Raw genomic sequence first — 19,637 nt, 5'->3', positions numbered from 1 at the left:
GGACCACCAGTTCATTCATTCTAATTTTGAACATATAAAAAAGTAGTCCTTCCCTGACAAAAATATAGTGTTTTTGGTGTCATAGCCAACAAATTTGTAGAAATGAAGCTTTTAATGCAGGAGAATTTTAGACCATTTTGAACCAAAATTTACTTGTCCATGAGTTTCCATTACAACTTGAGGATTAATGAGCTGCTAAACCCCTAACGGGAGGGATTGTGCTTGATTTTCACATGATGAGGACATATTCTTTCTATCGGTGTAATTGGGTTCTGGAGGTGGCATGTCAGTAGCTGCTAGTAATCCTTGGTTAATTTTTGTATCATTGTCATTTTGCTTAGTTTCTTTTGTTGCCTTTTCTGACATCGGACTCGGACTTCTTTTAAATTGAGATTTACTACGCGTATTGCTGGTTTCTATGAAGTTAAACTTCCGGTAAAATATTTAGAAAGCTGTGTAAATCTAAAAACAAATTGGTTGAATAGATGGGGATTTTGAATTGGTGGTCTGACACCTCATATATTGTGATAAATATTCGTTTCAAATATATTAAAATAATTAGCGAAGTATTTGTATGCTATAAATAAAATAATTAGCCAAGTATTAGTATGCTATAAATTAAATATGAGAATTTGATACTCCGATGTGGACTAACTGTGTCTCTCTTATTGCAGATTCGTAATAGCCTTGGATAAAGATTCAACAAAACACTGCTTGATGGCTATTTATTCTCTGTCAACAATTGAATCATAAATACATGTATACAATATCATATACGTAAATGATGATCGTCGTCCCTTTTCAAACTTGTCCTGGGGATCTGCATACCAAATTTGTACCAAAAAATGGGACAAATTTCTTTTTCTTATCGTTTATTTTCCTGTCTATTATTGGGCTTTTTTCTTTTTTTTTTTTTTTTTCGGAGTGTACATTTTCATACACTTATTCACATTGCCGTCTCAGATTTCAATGAACTATTTTCCTCGCTGAAACAGTTTACAATAGGGATAAATACAAGTCCGTAGAAATGCCACAAAGGACTCGTTAGTGCACAAGGGGCAAACATTTGGCACCAAGGACACGAAGGCTGTAATTTATTAGAACTAGGTACATGAAAATAAGAAAAGATAAGCATACAAACCATAAGGCATACGATATGAATTGGTTTAAAGAACGAATGTAGTATAGAAACTTGTAATAAATTGCAAGACCGGATGAAAATGAGAGAAGTTTAGGAGTGGAAGCTGAGATTCATTTTTAACCTAGTGTGACAATTTCATTGATAGGTACGGAAGCATTCACTACCATATGCGATACCAAGCATGATATCAAGTGGCTTATGTCGTAGGCATGTGTATATTAACATGATTAATGATATAGTCAACTTGCAGTTCAACATTTTTCTCAATCAAATTAACACAATCTTAATCTAAAATTTGATCTTTATAAATATTGAAATTGCTCTGGAACAGATTTATTTATTGTAAATCAATGGAATATTATTTTAGTATAATATGTTCTTTTACAAATATCAATCGCCAACTGTCAATATCAAATCATCGATCAACAACGGTTCTCAATCCATTTAGATTACTTTTATCAAAGTAAAAGAACGCAAAAATATATAATTATCAACGCCTCTTCATAAAAAAAAACTCCTCCTCATTTAAATATTAAATAGTATTTCTCTTAGTTTCTACAATATCAAAAAGACTTTCTTATATCATAGTATACAAGCATAACAACATGCAATCGATTTTCATTAGAAAACCGAACTTTTGGACTAAACAATGTCTGACTTTAGTTGTAAGTAATTGCAAATGTAACGTTTATAATATTTTTTGCACCAATTTATGAGTTAATTGAATATATGGTTGATATCCTAATTGCATATGGTAAATAACATGTTAAATTCACTAAACCGGTCTTTTTTTGGATCATTGCGGAATTTGTAATAACATAAAAACAAGGGTTAAGCAAATCTATTAAAAGATGAAACACATATTCATACTAATATTATGTCATATTTTTAAAGTAAGATCGACATATTTCCAACAGCATTCCATGAAGGTTAAATTTAATTCATGAGCCTTCATATTTTTTTGATTGATATTTTGTAACAGATACAAAACATAGATACTAGAACTAGTACATTATCTGCTAATTGAGTCAAGAAGTTTTCATTTGTTTGCTTTTTCATTTCATTTTCATTGTATGATTTTGGCCTACATTAAGCCATGTGTTGTGTATTGCGAATATTATGTAAATTCTACCAGAGAACTTTTCTATTTTTAAGTTCATGACAGTTTTTCGTCTCCTTGCAAAGTTCAAAAAATCTATAGCAGATTATAAATAAGAAGATGTTCAATAGTGTGTCCGTTTGATGTTGGGTGCATATCAGTTTCGTTGTCATCCGCTTCGTTTGCAAGTAAGCGTCCGACTTATATACATACAGGCTTCCAAATTTGACATTTTAGAATGCGATGTTTTCTCGGGTGATAACAAAAGCTTTCTATTACGGACATCACGAGATATATCAAAAATGGGGTAATCAGGTAAATAAAAGCTCATGGATGTTTCCTTTTTTTAATTCCTTATTTGTTGTTGTCCAGTGCGAGTGAAATTGCCATTTCACGATGAACGAACAATTGAAAATTTCTTGTACGTTGATCTGTTTACCGATTTCACGAAACACGGTGAATAACGAACCTTTTCACGGCTGAACGTGAAATAAAAATGGCAAAAAACGTGAAATAAAAATGGCAAAACACGTTGCACGAAAATAAACCTTTACCACCCTCTTAGACGTGTTTGTGTATTTATAAATCCCACACAAACAAAATTACCACCCATTTGGCAATGGTTTAACAGCCGTAGTGGTGAAGTGATGTTCTGGGTTGACCATATTTATATATCCCAGTTAATAATTCGGGTTTTATTTCTTGAAAGCTAAGAAAACAAATAAAAGTTTTAATAGTAAAAGGACAAAAAAGAAACAAAATCCGAATATTAATTCTACCTTTTTCCAAATTACTTTTTTTTTAATCATTTAATCCGACAGAAATCGGAATGGGCCGAATTGGGAACTTTTAGACTTCAATGACGTAAATGTTTTTAGTACACACCTGTTTAGTCATCTGATCGAAATAAGTATTCAAGTAAATTTTAATAATAAATATCTTATCATACAACAACATTTTTTATATGTAATCGTTAAAACCAGAGTCAAGAATAAACACATTTTCTGTAACATATAATAACATCTTTTGAATGCAAGTTTTTTAACTATTTTAAACCATTATAAAATATATTTGTACAATCATCTGTTTTTAGAAACGGGCATAGAATCTATAATCGTTCGTTTTGAATTTTTTATGTTGTAGTTAATTATTCTTTCTCACACTGTGTCAATAAGTACCGTGACCCAGTATCTTTTAAGAACAATAATGATTTGTTCGAGTTTTCGCATATACGCTTCAAATCATGCATTACCAGTGTACCTCTGATTTTTAATTCGTTAGGTGTTATTTCTCTTTTATAACGATAGTAAAATTTGAAAAATGTAATGACATTTTTCGACCATATTTTTTTATATGAAAAAAGAGTGAATTATCAAATCCCAACATTACTCGTTTGTCTGATAGTATCAGTAATATACTAATTTTGACTATACACGTTTGGAAAATATATCTTACAGTTGCATTTTAATACGTCCTTTCCTCTCACTTTCCAAATGTAACATAAAAAAGTTGGTCAAAATAAGCTTTATGTATTTCTTCCTCTAACATAAATATACACATGCATCAGCAAAAGATATATAAAGACATATCCTAAAGGAAAAAGCATGCAATCAAAATCGATTATATGAAATGAACAGGCATTGATGAAACGATTATGCTGCATGATCGAGTTCTCTACTAAAATATATTTCAGAAGAAAAAAAAACGACAATCAAAAAAGAAAATATTTATCAGAGAAAAGGGGTGGTAGAAAAAAATAAAGAAATTATTTGAAAATGAAGAAAATAAAATATGTTTTATGCTCAATTTTTGTCAAAACGTTTTATTTGTTTGATGTGAAATTGAGCCTAATTTGATATTTTTTCATTAAAATCTTCAGACATGGTAACATCTCCCGAAATTACAGTATCAATTTTAACATGCTAGTACACACGGTAAAAGTCCTCACAAAGAAATGTCACCCAAACCGGACACAGACTCCGAGCCGATCAGTCTTCGTGAGCCTAGCAAAAAAGTAGAAAATATCAATTTCAAATCTTTAGTTTAACCTAGCCGACGTTTGAGCCCCCGACCTCAAGACTCGAGGTGAGCACGCTACCACTAGATCACCGATGCGGTTTAATATAGATGGAAAGATTTCTTCATAAACAAAGGGTTTTTAGCTCAAACCGTGATATTCGGTTGTTTTTTTATAACTCTATAATTGTCTAATGTAACGCTAAATAGTTCTTTTCAATTTGGTATTTATCATTAAATATACCATTTGCTTATGTATCATGGTACCAAGAGTTGTTTGACTTCTCCTACAACAAATAAGGTAAACACGCAATAAAAATGTCGGCAAGTTGCAGTTCTTATGAATTCACTATACATTATTAAAATATGAAGATGTTATATGATGCGATTTCCAATTTGACATCTACCATAAAAAAGAATTAGGTTGTAAAAAAGCCATGACTGGTCACCGTACCTTTTAAATTGATGGACAAAATCAATTAATACCGTACGGGCGGTATGGTATATAAGGTCCCTGATCAGCAAAAAGAGACACAATATTGCATATATGATATGTTTTAATAACGTTTTACTTAGATATGTGTTTTGTTTTTTGTTTATAAAATTTGTTGCTTCTGTTTTACCATATTTGAGTACAAACTAGTTTAACTTCACATTAAATGGGCTTGAACGTCGTCACTGATGTATGAGGTGTTAATATATCAATATCTCAAACTAAGAAATGTTTGTGATAAGGGAGAGTTTTCAGAGTGTGTTTTCAGTTTATTGACAACTTATCTTGACTCGAGAAGTTTAAGGGTTTGAACTAAGCATAAGAAACCTGTTTATTTCGTATTTTGACCCATACTTATCGTTTTTAGTTTGTTCCGTTGTTTGGTTGGTATGATCATTAGTGAAAACCCCGCACTCCTTTTATTTATAGATTAATAATGGAAAGACAAACGTTTTGCACACATTACATGTTACAACATTTATGAAAAAATGTAATTGTCTAATTACATCCAAAAGGGAATCGAATTTTAAGAAACCTAAGCAAGCACTCTATTTTTAAGAATATAAAACCAAAGTTAATCATTTTCAGCAATTTTCTAGTTTTGCGACGAATTCATCTGTCTCAACAACTTCAGAGGAATCGGAAAAGAAAGTTGCAGTTATCGGTGCTGGTGTTAGCGGGATTTCTGTCTTGAGAAATCTAACATTGCCAATAGGTAATATAAAACCTGTTGCATTTGAAAGAAGTTCCACATTTGGTGGTCACTGGTGTTTTACTAACGACACTCTACCTGACCAATATGGATACCCGTCATCCTCGGCAATATATAGTGGTCTCAGGTAAATTACATTTAAATATGCGTATATATTTAACTAAAATAAAATAAAAAGAAGAGCATTTAAAGGTGGAAATGAGAACGAATGAAAGGCTTTAACAAACTTCCATGAATGATATTTTTTTGGTTAGAACTATATTATATTTCCAAAGTTTTGATGAGTTCAATAAATGTTTGATAGACCTGATAAAAGATGAAGACGTAGTTATAGCCTTTTGATTAGGTCGATGCACGTTTTTATACTATACTAATGGAAGTATACTGTTTGACTGAGGACATAGTCAATATACGTTCATCTGGGGCCTGTTTATCGAAACTGTCCTAAGATCGGTCCTAAGAATTTCTTAGGACAGAAGTTAGGATAAAGTTAGGACCGACTTACGACACGTCTCAGCATGCACATCGAAGCTATCTTAGGATTATCTTAGCTAGGATGTCCTAACTGATGTCCTAAGTATTGGCGTAGAAGAAAATGAAAATTTTTTTCATTTAAAAATAAAATTTGATATCAAGTTCAACTAATAATTACAATTTTTAAAATATGGTTAATCAGCAACTCATTATTAGTTGTAAATAAAAGGTAATACATATTTTTTTTATATCATAATTGTACATTTAAAATGTATGAAACAAAATATATTAAAGACAAAAATAATAACTTAGTTTTATATAAAAATTTAGCAAACTAATTGTATTTACTAGATATAATCGGTAAAAATCATTATATGCTTTTAATTGAGTTGAATTCGAACTGTCACGGGTTCATACTTTTAAAAGTTCAAAGTGAAATCTCGTGCATATTTCATATAAATACGGAGTACTTGAACTTTTTCATTACTGTTTAAAAAAAAACGTGTGAAAATGAGCAAGAGACGAAATCCGAATTTTACAGATGCTGAACTACAGACTCTCCTAGACGAAATTGAAAAGGATAAGACTTTGCTATTTAGTAAGCTTTCAAATGTTGCAACTAATGGTGCTAAGAAAAGGGCTTGGGATACCATCTGCAGTAAAGTAAATGCAACCAACACCGACCACAAAAGAACGGTAGATGAAATTAGAAAGAAATGGAGCACGAACACGAGTATTGCTAAAAAACAGGCCTCCCGAATACGCAGAGAATCCAGGAAAACTGGTGGTGGACCACCTCCTGAAGAGCTAACTCCATTACAGGATAAAGTTGTAGCAATAATAGGCAACACCCCCATAGATGGAATAGACGGAGGTATTGACACATGTCCTGGAATGGAATTTGATGGAGTGCCCGCTGAAGAACCTACACAGACAAGAGATTCGGACTCTTCAAATGAAAATGGTAAGCTTTTTTTATTTTATTTTATTTGAAAGTAAAAAATATACATTCACACTTTTGTGTAGTATATATTACATATTCTGTCTGTTAATGGCAGGAAAACACATTTAAGATACAAATTGCATACCCGCTTCTGTATTAGAATTCAACAGCAAACATTTCACAAGTTTCTTATCAGTTATCCTGATCGTTCATGAAATATTTGCCACTGGATGTAAAACAAACAGCAGTCAATCTATAATTAAACCACCGTGCGTTATTTGTGTTGATTCGATTTGGCCTTTAAGGGGTATTACTGAAACATTCATCAATCTGTCAATCCTATGTAGGTGTTTGTTTTGATAGTTCTGCATGATTGCATGACTTATAGAGACTGCAAGTTCATATATTATTGTTCTCTTATAATTTAATTTTGATTTTGTTGTATATGACAAATATATGGGGTTTTTTTCAGTATTTCGTTTAATCAAACACACCGATTGATCTTGCCAACCCCCCTTTTTGAGCAGTGACCATCTGCATTTCGAACTTACAAATACAGAAACTATGCATGTATTATTCATTATTTTGACGTTTTGTTAATTATTTCAGACATGTCCTACTCTTCATTTAGTGAAGCAAGGTGTACCAGGCAAAATTTGTGTGGCAATTCGTTTTCTTCTGGTGCTTCATCTTCCTAATCCTCGAAGGGGAAATATAGCGAACCAACACCAGAGGATTGTAAGTTGGTAGAAATAGAAGGTGAACGGCTGAAAGTAGAAAAGGAACGTCTCCATGTTGAAAAACAACGACTACACATTGAACAGCTTAGACTAGAAATCGACCAACAAAGGCTAGTAACTGAACAACAAAAGCATCAGCTTTATATGGCAAAGCTCAACATTAGCATGACACAAATGGGTGTACATGTAGCAGATACACCATCAACCAGTGTAGAAAAAGACAACCCGTCAAGCTAAAACTCTTGTGTTGTAAAAATGTTTTGCTTATAAATGCATCATGTTAATGTCATACTTATGTATTTAGTTATTTGATTTATTTAAGCTTCTGGTAAATTCCTGCTGTAAATTAAAGTTTTAATTTCACATATGTATTTAGTAATCAAATAAACACAAATACAGATATATGAATAAATGTTATATTCACGTTCTGTTGTACATTAAATGTGTTTGCAGAAAATATCCCTACAGTATACTGAATTGGAAAGACCAAATGTATATGCACTGAATTACAAGTTTTCTGACTTGGAACATGCACATAAATATGGGAATGCTAACAACCTCCCCCTTTTTTACAATGAGAATTGAAAACAGTTTTATATCTTTTTTTTATTTTGCATCAAAATCTGCCATTAATCAGTCTCTGACGCACAGCAGCTCCGTCGTTCAAATTACCATTGTAGCGTTGTCTGCCAAGACGTCCACGGTCTTCAAAATTGTCTGCTGGTAATGGAATTCTATGTATTATACACATGTTGTGCAATACAACAACAGCGATAACAATGTCACAACATCTCTTTGGGGTATACAATAGTGTGCCACCACTTGTGTCTATGCACCGGAAACACGATTTCAGCAAACCAAAGCTTCTCTCAACAATGCTTCTTGTCTGCATGTGTGCTTCGTTGTATCTTTGTTGTTGTCTTGTCCCTGGATTAAGAACAGGTGTGAGAAGCCAAGGCCTCAATGGATATCCACTGTCACCTAACAGCCACCCGTGTCCTATTGTTCGGTTTTCGAACATTTCACTAATGTTAGAGTTAGCCCAGATAAACGCATCATGGGTTGCACCTGGCCACTTGGCAACTATATTCATGAACTTCATATCCGAATCACACACACCTTGAACATTAACGGAATGGTAATTCTTCCTGTTCACATAGATATGTTCATCTACCGACGGGGCTCTAATTCTAATATGTGTGCCGTCTATTGCTCCTACAACATTAGGGAAATTTGCAACATTATAGAATCCTTGCATTACACTTTGCAACTCTACTGGGTCTGTAGGCATTACAACATACTCTTACTAAGCATTGGGTTACATCCCGGGTAATGTTTGAGACGCTTGACTTAGATATATTGTGGACATCTGCATTCACGAGTTGAAAACTTCCAGTTGCATAAAATCGCAACACCACCATTATCTGCAATGATACTGGGAATGCTCGTGATCTCATTGTAGGCCGTTTCGTTTCAAATCATTGTCAAACATTCTACAAAGGTCTATTATCAATGGACGGGACAATCTATACTTGCGGACAATGTCATAGTCATCAAGATAGTCCAGCGGATTATCATAGTCCCTAATAAGTCTATTCCGACGAATATTGTATGCTCTTCTTCTTAGACGTATATATGCGGCAGCCATGTTTGTTTATAAATTGACCGTCCTAAATCTATCTTAAAGTTAGGACCATCCTAAGTCCATCTTAAGACACCTAAATTGGTATCCTTAAGTTAGGACAATATCTAGGATTTTCCTAAGTTGCGACATGTTTGATAAACCCACTTAGGACTAAGATGTCTCCTAAGTTGGTCTTAGGACATGTCCTAATCCTAAGAGAGCTTCGATAAACAGGCCCCTGGTCTATAAATCAAGGCAATATTAGTTTTATTGATGTTTAAATCTCATTAATTGATTTAGATAAGAAGAAACAAATCAGTTTAACACACAAAGACCGAGGGAATCGCGTAAACTCAAAAAGGAACTAGACCGAGTGCGTCAACAGGGTAAGCGCCTCCTGCTGTGCATGCATCACCTGCCATGAGAATTCACACAAAATGTCACAATCGGTAATAGATCAGACTTTGAACGTATATTTGTTCCTCCTAACAGAAGTTCTTCTGGAATATTTGTTATAACCAATGCTATAATATCTGTTCCTGTTGGAACTCTTTATTCCTTCAGGAACATATACTGTTCTATTTCTTCCAATGGAAATTATATTCCAGAGTATGTTTTCCCTTTGGAACTAATATTATAAAGGAACTTCTATTCCATGACATTTTTATATAGAAACATGTTAAAAGATGAAGGGCAAACCCAAGCTTTAGAATAATATGATTTTATAATAATTATATTAACCGTCTAAATACAAGATTGGTTTCGATGCTTTTGTTACAACAAAGGCTTAACTGTTGATGTATAAATGCTTCAAAGAAGGAAGATACGCTTAAAAAAGAACGTTTAAAACTTTTACACTTCAAAAACGTTGATACTCCTATCAATATAATCTTCCTAGCAATCTTTGTAAATATCAGCCCATATAATGAATAAGCGATGAACATTGGCGTCAATTTCAGAACTAATTTACCAAAAGAATTGATGACATTTCCAGGATTCGAACATGATAGTACTCTACCAACATTTCCGACTCAGGATGATATTTTTGACTACCTCAGAAGATACATAGATCATTGTGACCTTAAAAAGTATATGAAGGTAATAATATATTAAAATCATAAATTTAACTAATGAATCTATTAAGGCAAATTATACTTTATTTGTTAGTATTTTGGATTTTGGTGAATTCTATTTGAATTTATAACTCGTTAAGCTGCATCTTCCAATCGAAAAAATAATATGTTTACCATTTATATTTCTACAGATACAATCAACTGAAAATTTATGTAACAGACCTATGTATGTCAATTTTTATCTACTGTAGCAAAACAACTAACGTTGCATATTAAATTATTAATTCAAGACGTGTACTCATTGAAATTATTATAATTAGAAACTCATTCGATCATTCTATCGGAAATTTTATCAACGTTACAGAAATATGTATAATTCGACGGTTTTGTTGGGATTCTTATCTTCAGTCCTTTACTTGTGTCTATAACATTCATGGTATCAATAATACTGCACCAGATGCGCATTTCGATAATTAATGTATGTTCAATGAAATCCTAACCAAATACATACGTAACAGTTGAATACCTGATAAAACCTAAAAGGACCTAACTTAAAGTCAAAGAAATTGATTCAGAGATTTGCATAAAGGAGATCCACGCCCTTATGACATTTTAATAAAACAATGTCCATTTTGTATGCCAGTACAAAATTACTGGCTGCTGGGCTGGTGATACCTTGGGGATTAATAGTCCACCAGCAGTGTATAAACATAGTGGCAGATGTAACATTCATGGTGCCCATGTAACTACACAAGATGTACATTTGGACAATTGATTTCACTTCAGTGATGCTCTAAATTCCAAAGAAAAACCAAACCTGTACGTTGAACCAGAGCTTGCATGAGGGAGATGCCTACCTTAATAAACATTATTTCCAAAATTTTATAACAGTAAATTTCCATTCAAAAATTCCCTATTTCATGCCAGTACGGAGGCACTGGCTACTGGGCTGGTTCCACACTCGAAGAGCGATTATATGTGCCCTAAATTTAAAATAAAAATAGAAAATTCAAAAATATTATATGTCGTTACATGCAAAATAATCAATGAGCAAAAAAGTATAACTTTGAAGCACTTACAATTGCCCCTTCCGCATGGTTTATAACCTCCGATTGTTGATATCTCCTGTTTAGATACTTTGGATGTTTCTAGAATATCTTTGAGGTTTTTGGGTCTGCGGTAAGCCATAACGGGAGGTGATGGAAAAATCTCTTTAAGGAAGGATCATTTTCAATAAAACGGGATTTTAATTTTCTGGGCCGTCTTTAGCTTTCATCCTGACCTGACAAATCTTACATCCATTGTCCACAAACACTGGCGTCTTATTGAAAATGATCCTTCCTTAAAGACAATTGATTTCACTTCAGTGATGCTCTAAATTCCAAAGAAAAACCAAACCTGTACGTTGAACCAGAGCTTGCATGAGGGAGATGCCTACCTTAATAAAAATTATTTCCAAAATTTTATAACAGTAAATTTCCATTCAAAAATTCCCTATAATTCAATATTAATTAAATATGACAAATATATGAAATATGTCGTTACATGCAAAATAATCAATGAGCAAAAAAGTATAACTTTGCATATAATTAATAGTCCACCAGCAGACTTATATCTATTATAAATATTAGGTTAAATATTATATAAGTAGCATATCCAAAGTAGATTTTTCCATCACCTCCCTAACATCATTTAGGCATTAGACTTAATGCCTAGGCGTTAGCTTATTGCCTAGGATTTAAGCTTAATGCCTAATTTCACTTATTGCTGCTAACATATAATTTCACTTATTGCCGCTAACATATATATATATATGTTAGCAGCAATAAGTGAAATTAGGCATTAAGCTTAAATCCTAGGCAATAAGCTAACGCCTAGGCAGTAAGTCTATTGCCTAAATGATGTTAGGCATTAGTCTTAAATCCTAGGATTTAAGCTTAAATCCTGAAAAATGTGAGCAGGCATTAAGCTTAATGCCTAAAATGTAAATGCGAGTAAATAAAAGACATTTATTCATTTAAATTAAAATATTTTTGTTACATAATAATCTTATGATAACTGTGGCCTGTTTATCGACACTGTCCTAAGATTAGTCTTATAAGATATTCTTAGGACAGAAAATATGATATAGTTAGGATCGACTTACGACATTTCTTAGCATTCTGCACATCGAAAGCTATCTGAGGATTTCATTAGCTGGGATGTCCTAAGTATTGGCGTAAAAGAAAATAGCAAATGAAAAAAATGAAATATTGTATCAAATTTGACCAAAAACATTAATTCACACACCGATTAATTATTAGAAAATAATTACTAGTTTTAAATGAAAGGTTATAAATATTTTTTATATTATAATTGTAGATCTAAACTCTTTGAAACAAAATATAAGTAAAAAATATAACTACGTTTTATATTAGAATTGAACAAAATAATTGTAAATAGTAAAAATTAAATATATAATCGGTAAAATCATGTTATGCTTTGAGGGACCTGAATTCGAAGCGTCACGGTTTCATACTTAAAAGTTCATAGGAAAATCTCGTGCATCTTCATATAAATACTGAATACTTCAACTATTTTATTTTATTACTGCAAATAACATACGTTTGAGAATGAAAAGAAGAAAAAAAATCAAATTTCACCGATTTTAACAATGCAAAAGTACAGGACCCAGTGTCATCCTAAATATAAAAAAGAAGATGTGGCATGATTACCAATATGACAAATCTCCACAAGAGACCAGAAATTAATTAACAAATAAAATATGTTATTTATATTAAAATGCATCAAATAATAATTTAGAAATATAAAAACTTGATAGAAATTTGTGTTAAAAAATCATTTTGTTATCACAAATTGTCGAACTATTAACAAAGACAATTTACTTATCCAATAAAAAAAAATAGAAAATGGTGTGATAAAAAAAAATCCAATCTTAATTTGGTCTACTTTTGACAAGTTCAAACCAGCTCGACTAATGAAGTGTACAAATTTTCAAATAAATATAATTATAATTATTCTATAGAATCTCCCCCCTTTTTGAATTGGATAAAATTACTTTTTTTAAGTCTTTTTGATACTTATTTATACCACACAAACACGAAAAAAGTATGAGTTTATTCTGTTTTTCAAAATTACTAAATAAACTTACTAATTTTGAAGATCTGTCAAATGAATGTATATTTATAAATATAGAATTAGAAATATAATAAAAAAAACGACTCTTTATCAAGAATAAATCACCCAATATGCATAAATTCCAGAGTTTACTTATTGCCTAAAATTATCTTCGGCAATAGGATGAATAATCATCATCAGATTTCAGGCAATAAGCTTAATGCCTGAAAATTTCAGGCAATAACTTAATGCCTAGGCGTTAGCTTATTGCCTAGGATTTAAGCTTAATGCCTAATTTCACTTATTGCCGCTAACATATATACAACCCTACTATACTATTCTTCAAATTAGTCAATATGTATTAAAAAAAAATCCTTTTTTTTTTAATGTCAATGTAATAATTTTACTGTATGCGCGATAACATGTATCAAATAGTCCGTTTTTATGTATGTTGCGTTTGTTTTTGTTGCAGTTCAGTGTTTCTGTTGTTCCGTATTTTCCTCTTAAAGGTGTCAGACCACCAATTAAAAGTCCCTATCTGTTCAACCAAATTTTGCAATTTTCACAGCTTTCTAAATATTTTACCTTAAGTTTAACTTCAAGGAAACCAGGTATATCCTGAATTGTACATGTACCAGCTTTCTACATGCCAATTGTCAACCAATGTTTAAAGTCTTATAACAAATTTCTGATCTTGAAAACACAGGTACTACCAAAATAACTCACGGTTTTCTGGAAATCTTAAATTAGTGTACTATGTAGCGCATTAATCCTGAATGTTTAACGCAAACTCATAGACAAGTGAATTTTGGCTCAAAATAGTCTAAATATATTTCCCTTTCACCAAAAGTGTCATTTCTGCAAATTTGTTGGTTAGTTTAAGTAAACAATGACATCCAAAGCACTATTTTGTGTCAGAGTAGGACTACTTTTACGCTCTAAATTGGAGGGAGTAATTGGTGGTCTGACACCTTATAGTTGATGTGTTTCCGTCGGTTTTGGTTTGTGACCCGGATTTGTTTTCGCTTAATCGATTTATGACTATTGAACAGGGTAAACTATTGTTTCTTTATACAGCGAAATGATGAAATAAGTGATTTTGATACTATTCCAATAAGAACAGGTGGTGAGAAGAATCGACATTCAAATAAGCACGTGATTGCAAATATTGCGCAACATGATTCACGACAATATTACGAATATTAAAAAACTGAGTAACCATAACCATAATAATAATAATAATAATAATAATAATAATAATAATAATAATAATAATAATAATAATAATAATAATAATAATAATAATAATAATAATAATAATAATAATAATAATAATAATAATAATAATAATAATAACCGAAATAATAATAATAATAATAATAATAATAATAATAATAATAATAATAATAATAATAATAATAATTATAATAATAATAATAATAATAATAATAATAATAATAATAATAATAATAATAATAATAATAATAATAATAATAAACACTCTATACAATGATTCTAACAAGTAATATACGAATCGGTAAACTTATACATCCTAGCCCTTTATCGTAAACATCGGACATTTTGTAACCACATCTCTGTTACATTTCAGTTCAATACAGTCGTCACTAATGCTGTGCCAAAGCATCCAGATGACTTTAAAACAAAATGGGAGGTAACTTACTGCCATGTCCAAGAGCCAATGAATACAACAACAGAAGATTTTGACGCAGTTATAGTTTGCAGCGGGTAAATCATTCTAATCATAGATTTAATATGTTTAACAAAAATAGTTCATACCAAGATTGCCAAGGTTATTACTCGAAAAAAATCCATAATGATATCTTCGATGATTGACAGCCAAAAGAAAATGATATTCAGATAAATTTAAAAACATGTGGTGGCTGCATGATATAAATTCTTCAAATTCATCCAGTTATGTTCAATTTAGAGACCAGAAGTAGCAAACTACTGAAATTTGACTAAAATGTTTCATTGGGCTACAAAAACATGAATATGTAAACTTCAATCTTATGTATATCTATTTTGAAAGGATATGTTGATAAAACCCATGCATATCAATAGCACATACATACCGATATGCTAAATTGCAACGATTGGTAGAAATGAAATAAGACGAATGATTGATTGTCCCTAAATTTACCCTCTAAAAACTAAAACTTTGGACAGCAATTAATACAACATTTGTGAGGTTCGAACCTAATCTTTCTTTTTATAGTACAGCGCCGAGGAGTATAAGATCAGATTTATCATCACAGTCTTATCTCATTTGAAAAATTTGTCTACAAAAAATGCGTATGTACAAAATAAAATTTAGTTTTATAACTTTTTTCTATCGAAGTTTAATTATCTTAATAATTTAATGATTTTAGAAATTGTGTATTTCCAAATGTTCCCCCTTTCCCTGGATTAAAGGATTTCAAAGGAAGACTTCTTCACAGCAGGAACTATCGAAAGGCTAAAGAGTTCAGGGGTCAAACGGTAGCTGTGATAGGATCATCTTATTCAGGAAAAGATATTGCCCGACAATTGTCTGATGTTGCTGATAAGGTAATGAAAGTTTTCACATAAAATCATTTATCCTGCAATGTACAAATAAAGTCTCCTCTTACCCCGCTTTCATGATGAGCAAGCGGTAATGTGGATATATCTTCTTGCGTAACAGTTCATTTTGTGGGTCCTCTTCGCGGTCCACGTTTAACTATGTCGATTTCTTTGATTTAGATTTTAACCACTAAAGTTTAAAGTGTTGGGTGTAAATTTCAGGATAAAAACAATATATGTACATTGTCGGAAAATATAAAATGTATTTGTACTCGATACGAAACAGGAGAAAAGCTCGGCGAGCCTCGCTTTTCGTCATGTTTCTAAAGCTCATACAAATAAATTTATATTTCCACCAATGTACATATATTGCATATTGACCAATACATCTTAATAAAATGTATTTTGCATTTCTATATTCAAACGTATTGTAAATATGTATTAAGACTACTGGTCATGGAGATTTCTCAGGACATTCGAGGTGAATAATAGGTACTTTTTGTATATAAGTTTAGTTTACTGTAAAATAAAAAAAAATATGAATGACAACGCTAATTTTAAGCAAACTTCGAGACGAAGAACAGCAATTCAAATGCAACATTCATTTGCTAAGGTTTTTTAGTGTGCGTATAGTGGTTTTGGTTTATAAATAGAAACACAATATCCTTACTTTTCTATTGTAATTTGGTTAGTTTTTTAGTCCACCTACAAAGAACTTTTTTAATCATAACACCAACAGTCTACTGCCCGTTTTAATTGTACTATGCTTTGTAAGATTTTCCAACAAAGGTTCTGATGATGCCTTGTTCTTGTCTGTGTGTTTGTTGTTATGATTGAAAAATTTCGTTGAAGGATAAGATGGTAGAATTTTTAGATGTTACCAGTAATATATTCAATTCGTATACCATTAACACGTTTAATCCCGCTGCAAATGTTTGCACCTGTCCTAAGTCAGGAATCTGATGTACAGTAGTTGTCGTTTGTTTATGTAATTTATACACGTTTCTCGTTTCTCGTTTTTTTTTTTAGACCGTTGGGTTCCCGTTTGAATGGTTTTACACTAGTAGTTTTGGACCCCTTTATAGCTTTCTGTTCGGTGTGAGCCAAGGCTCCGTGTTGAAGGCCGTACATTGACCTATAATTGTTTACTTTTATAAATTGTTATTTGGATGGAGAGTTGTCTCATTTGCACTCACACCACATCTTCCTATATCTAAGAACAAATGTATAGCGAGATGTTTTAATGCAGCACGCCTGTTGTCTTTCTTTCTTTCGATTGGTTATAAGGACTGGGATCAATTGCTTTTTAGTACATCAGGCTTTTTGTTATTCTTTGTAAGTTTAATGAAATATCTTCTTCTTTCAAAGGATAAATTTTATTATTTTTTGTTGTTCTTTTAACACGTATCCGGGAAACTTTTACTGTACGAGAAAAGGGAAAGTAAGGAAAATGTGATCCTAAACCTTCCTCTTTGGTAATTCTGGACAAAATACTAATAGGCTTTATATTTTATCTTGTAGGTGTATATTGCACATATAGATCAGCCACTTAACACTATATATCCAAATGGAAATGTTATCGAGAAGAACTACGCTGCTCAATCAATCACTAATTCGTCGTTAATTCTTGCAAATCGAGAGGAAATCGAAATAGATTCTTTGATATTATGTACTGGGTATCGATACAGATTTCCATTCCTATCTGAAGATATTCTCAGTATCGATGATGAGCACGTATCACCACTATATAAACATGTTCTCCATCTTGATTATCATTCGCTTATGGTAATAACATTATTGAGAAACATAGCAACTTACCCAATATCTTTCAGTATGGGAAAATTCGCAAGAGCAGTTATTGATGGCAATGCAAATCTTCCACTAAAGATTGATATGAAAAAGGATATTGCAAGTGAAGTACAATGGAGGCGCGCGAACAAATTGGTAGGGCCACGATGGCACTACATGGACACTCTCCAATGGGATTTTGACCAAAGTTTAGCACTAATAGGAAAATTTGACCCGTTACCAGAACTTCTTCAGATTTATTGGAATTTTGTTGAAAGGCATAGGGAAAACGATTTCATAAATTATTGGAAGTACGACTACCATATGAATGGGAACAATAAGATAGTAGCAACTAAACGAGAAAAAAGCACGGATTTTAACCTCCCGCAGAAAGTTTTTGCATAGTATTATCAAAAATGAAATTCAAATAAAACTTAAGCTATTGAGTTTAATTCATAAGTCTTTATATCGTTCAGAGTGTTTTTAGAAGATTTTTTTTATATTACATCTACATGTACTCCATGGGTTCTCGGTGGCCGAGTGGTCTAAGTAGTTACCACAGTAATCACTAGCCAGTCAACACTGAGCTTGTCAGTTCGAACCCCGCTCTTAGGGTTGCACTCGAATCCAATCTTAATTGACTAGGATTTTTAGTTTTCCTATCGAGGGTCAGTGGTTTTCTCCGGGCACTCCGGCATCCTCCACAAATAATAACTGGCCGCCACAAAATAGTCTAAATGCGGTGCTTAAAAGTGGCATTTAAACAAAAAAAATCAATCAATCAATCATGTACTTCATAATATAATTGCAATAGAATTGTAATAACTCTTTCTTCTGTGACTTCTGTCCATCCATAGGACTGGTGTTGCATCAAATTTCGTTTTATGCATAAAGTATGACATTCATAAATGACGACGTTATGCGTTGTTTTTTGCCATATGTTTGTTGTCTGTCGTGATAGGTGTATGTCCATGTTTTTGTTTGTTTATATACCTTTCTGTATTCAACCGTATATTTTTTATCTGCTGTACATTGTTTTAACTACTTTACAATTTTAAATCTTTTGCTTTCAAAATAGAAAAATGCCATCATGAACCGCATCTTTTTAAATAGGTACTACAATTGAACTGCTTTTTGCAAGCAACAAAGCATCATCAACAACATGTATTTGCTTTCTGTTGTTTATCCATTTATTCTTCTACATGCTAAATGTAATGTGATATGCTCATTAACTCTGTACTGACTTTGTAGTGGTATCAGAACAATCATACTTTTCCGTAAATTTACCAATTATGTCCCATTCCCTAAGCCTTTGTGTATTGCTTTGATGTGTATCTTTGTACTCGATTTATGAGATTTTAATATGGTTTAACTACTGTTGCCTTGTTATAACAAAGATGTTGTGTTTAAATCATATGTTCACTCTGTAAGAAAACATGTATGCTACCTGGATTCAAAACTGTTACCCTAAAATGAATGCTATTTGCCCGACTTCTAAATAATGCATGTTTGTCTGAGATGTACAACGTACCACTTGTTTGAGGCACAAAATGCTTGATAAAAAAAAACAATTAACAAAATGTATATAAAATAAGATTTTTCGTTTCTGTAAATAAAAAGTAATATAACAAAAATACCGAATTTCTTGGATCCGTGATCAAATGGCCTGCTATATGGCTCAAACACTTCAAACGAATAGATAACAACTGTCATATTCCTGATTTGGTACTGGAAATTTTTTATGTAAAACATGGTGGCTTACACCTGGTTTTATAGCTAGCTAAACCTCTCACTTGTATGACAGTCGCATCAAAATCCATTATATTGACAACGATGTGTGAACAAATCAGACAGA

At 32.0% G+C, this 19,637-nt stretch overlaps 3 protein-coding genes across 3 annotated transcripts; 2 read left to right on the top strand and 1 right to left on the bottom strand.

Annotated features, from left to right (window-relative positions):
- Positions 1-5,342: 5,342 nt before the first annotated feature.
- Positions 5,343-18,224, top strand: LOC139488389 (trimethylamine monooxygenase-like). Its single transcript, XM_071273940.1, has 5 exons — positions 5,343-5,588; positions 10,202-10,340; positions 15,042-15,178; positions 15,823-16,000; positions 17,516-18,224. The coding sequence occupies exons 2-5, from the start codon at positions 10,224-10,226 to the stop codon at positions 18,185-18,187; spliced, it is 1,104 nt and encodes a 367-aa protein (XP_071130041.1). The 5' UTR covers positions 5,343-5,588; positions 10,202-10,223; the 3' UTR covers positions 18,188-18,224.
- On the top strand, positions 6,446-7,952 carry LOC139489340 (myb/SANT-like DNA-binding domain-containing protein 4). The gene is made up of 3 exons (XM_071275648.1): positions 6,446-6,899; positions 7,267-7,271; positions 7,586-7,952. Exons 1-3 carry the CDS (start codon positions 6,446-6,448, stop codon positions 7,853-7,855), a joined length of 729 nt encoding a protein of 242 aa, XP_071131749.1. The 3' UTR covers positions 7,856-7,952.
- On the bottom strand, positions 8,235-8,909 carry LOC139489960 (putative nuclease HARBI1). The gene has a single exon (XM_071276810.1). The coding sequence runs from the start codon at positions 8,907-8,909 to the stop codon at positions 8,235-8,237; it is 675 nt and encodes a 224-aa protein (XP_071132911.1).
- Positions 18,225-19,637: the final 1,413 nt, after the last annotated feature.

This window comes from Mytilus edulis, chromosome 9 (genome assembly GCF_963676685.1).
Source record: "Mytilus edulis chromosome 9, xbMytEdul2.2, whole genome shotgun sequence".
Lineage (NCBI taxonomy): Eukaryota > Metazoa > Mollusca > Bivalvia > Mytilida > Mytilidae > Mytilus > Mytilus edulis.
Note: the sequence above shows the minus strand (reverse complement) of the source record. Positions and strands in the feature narration are given on the sequence as shown.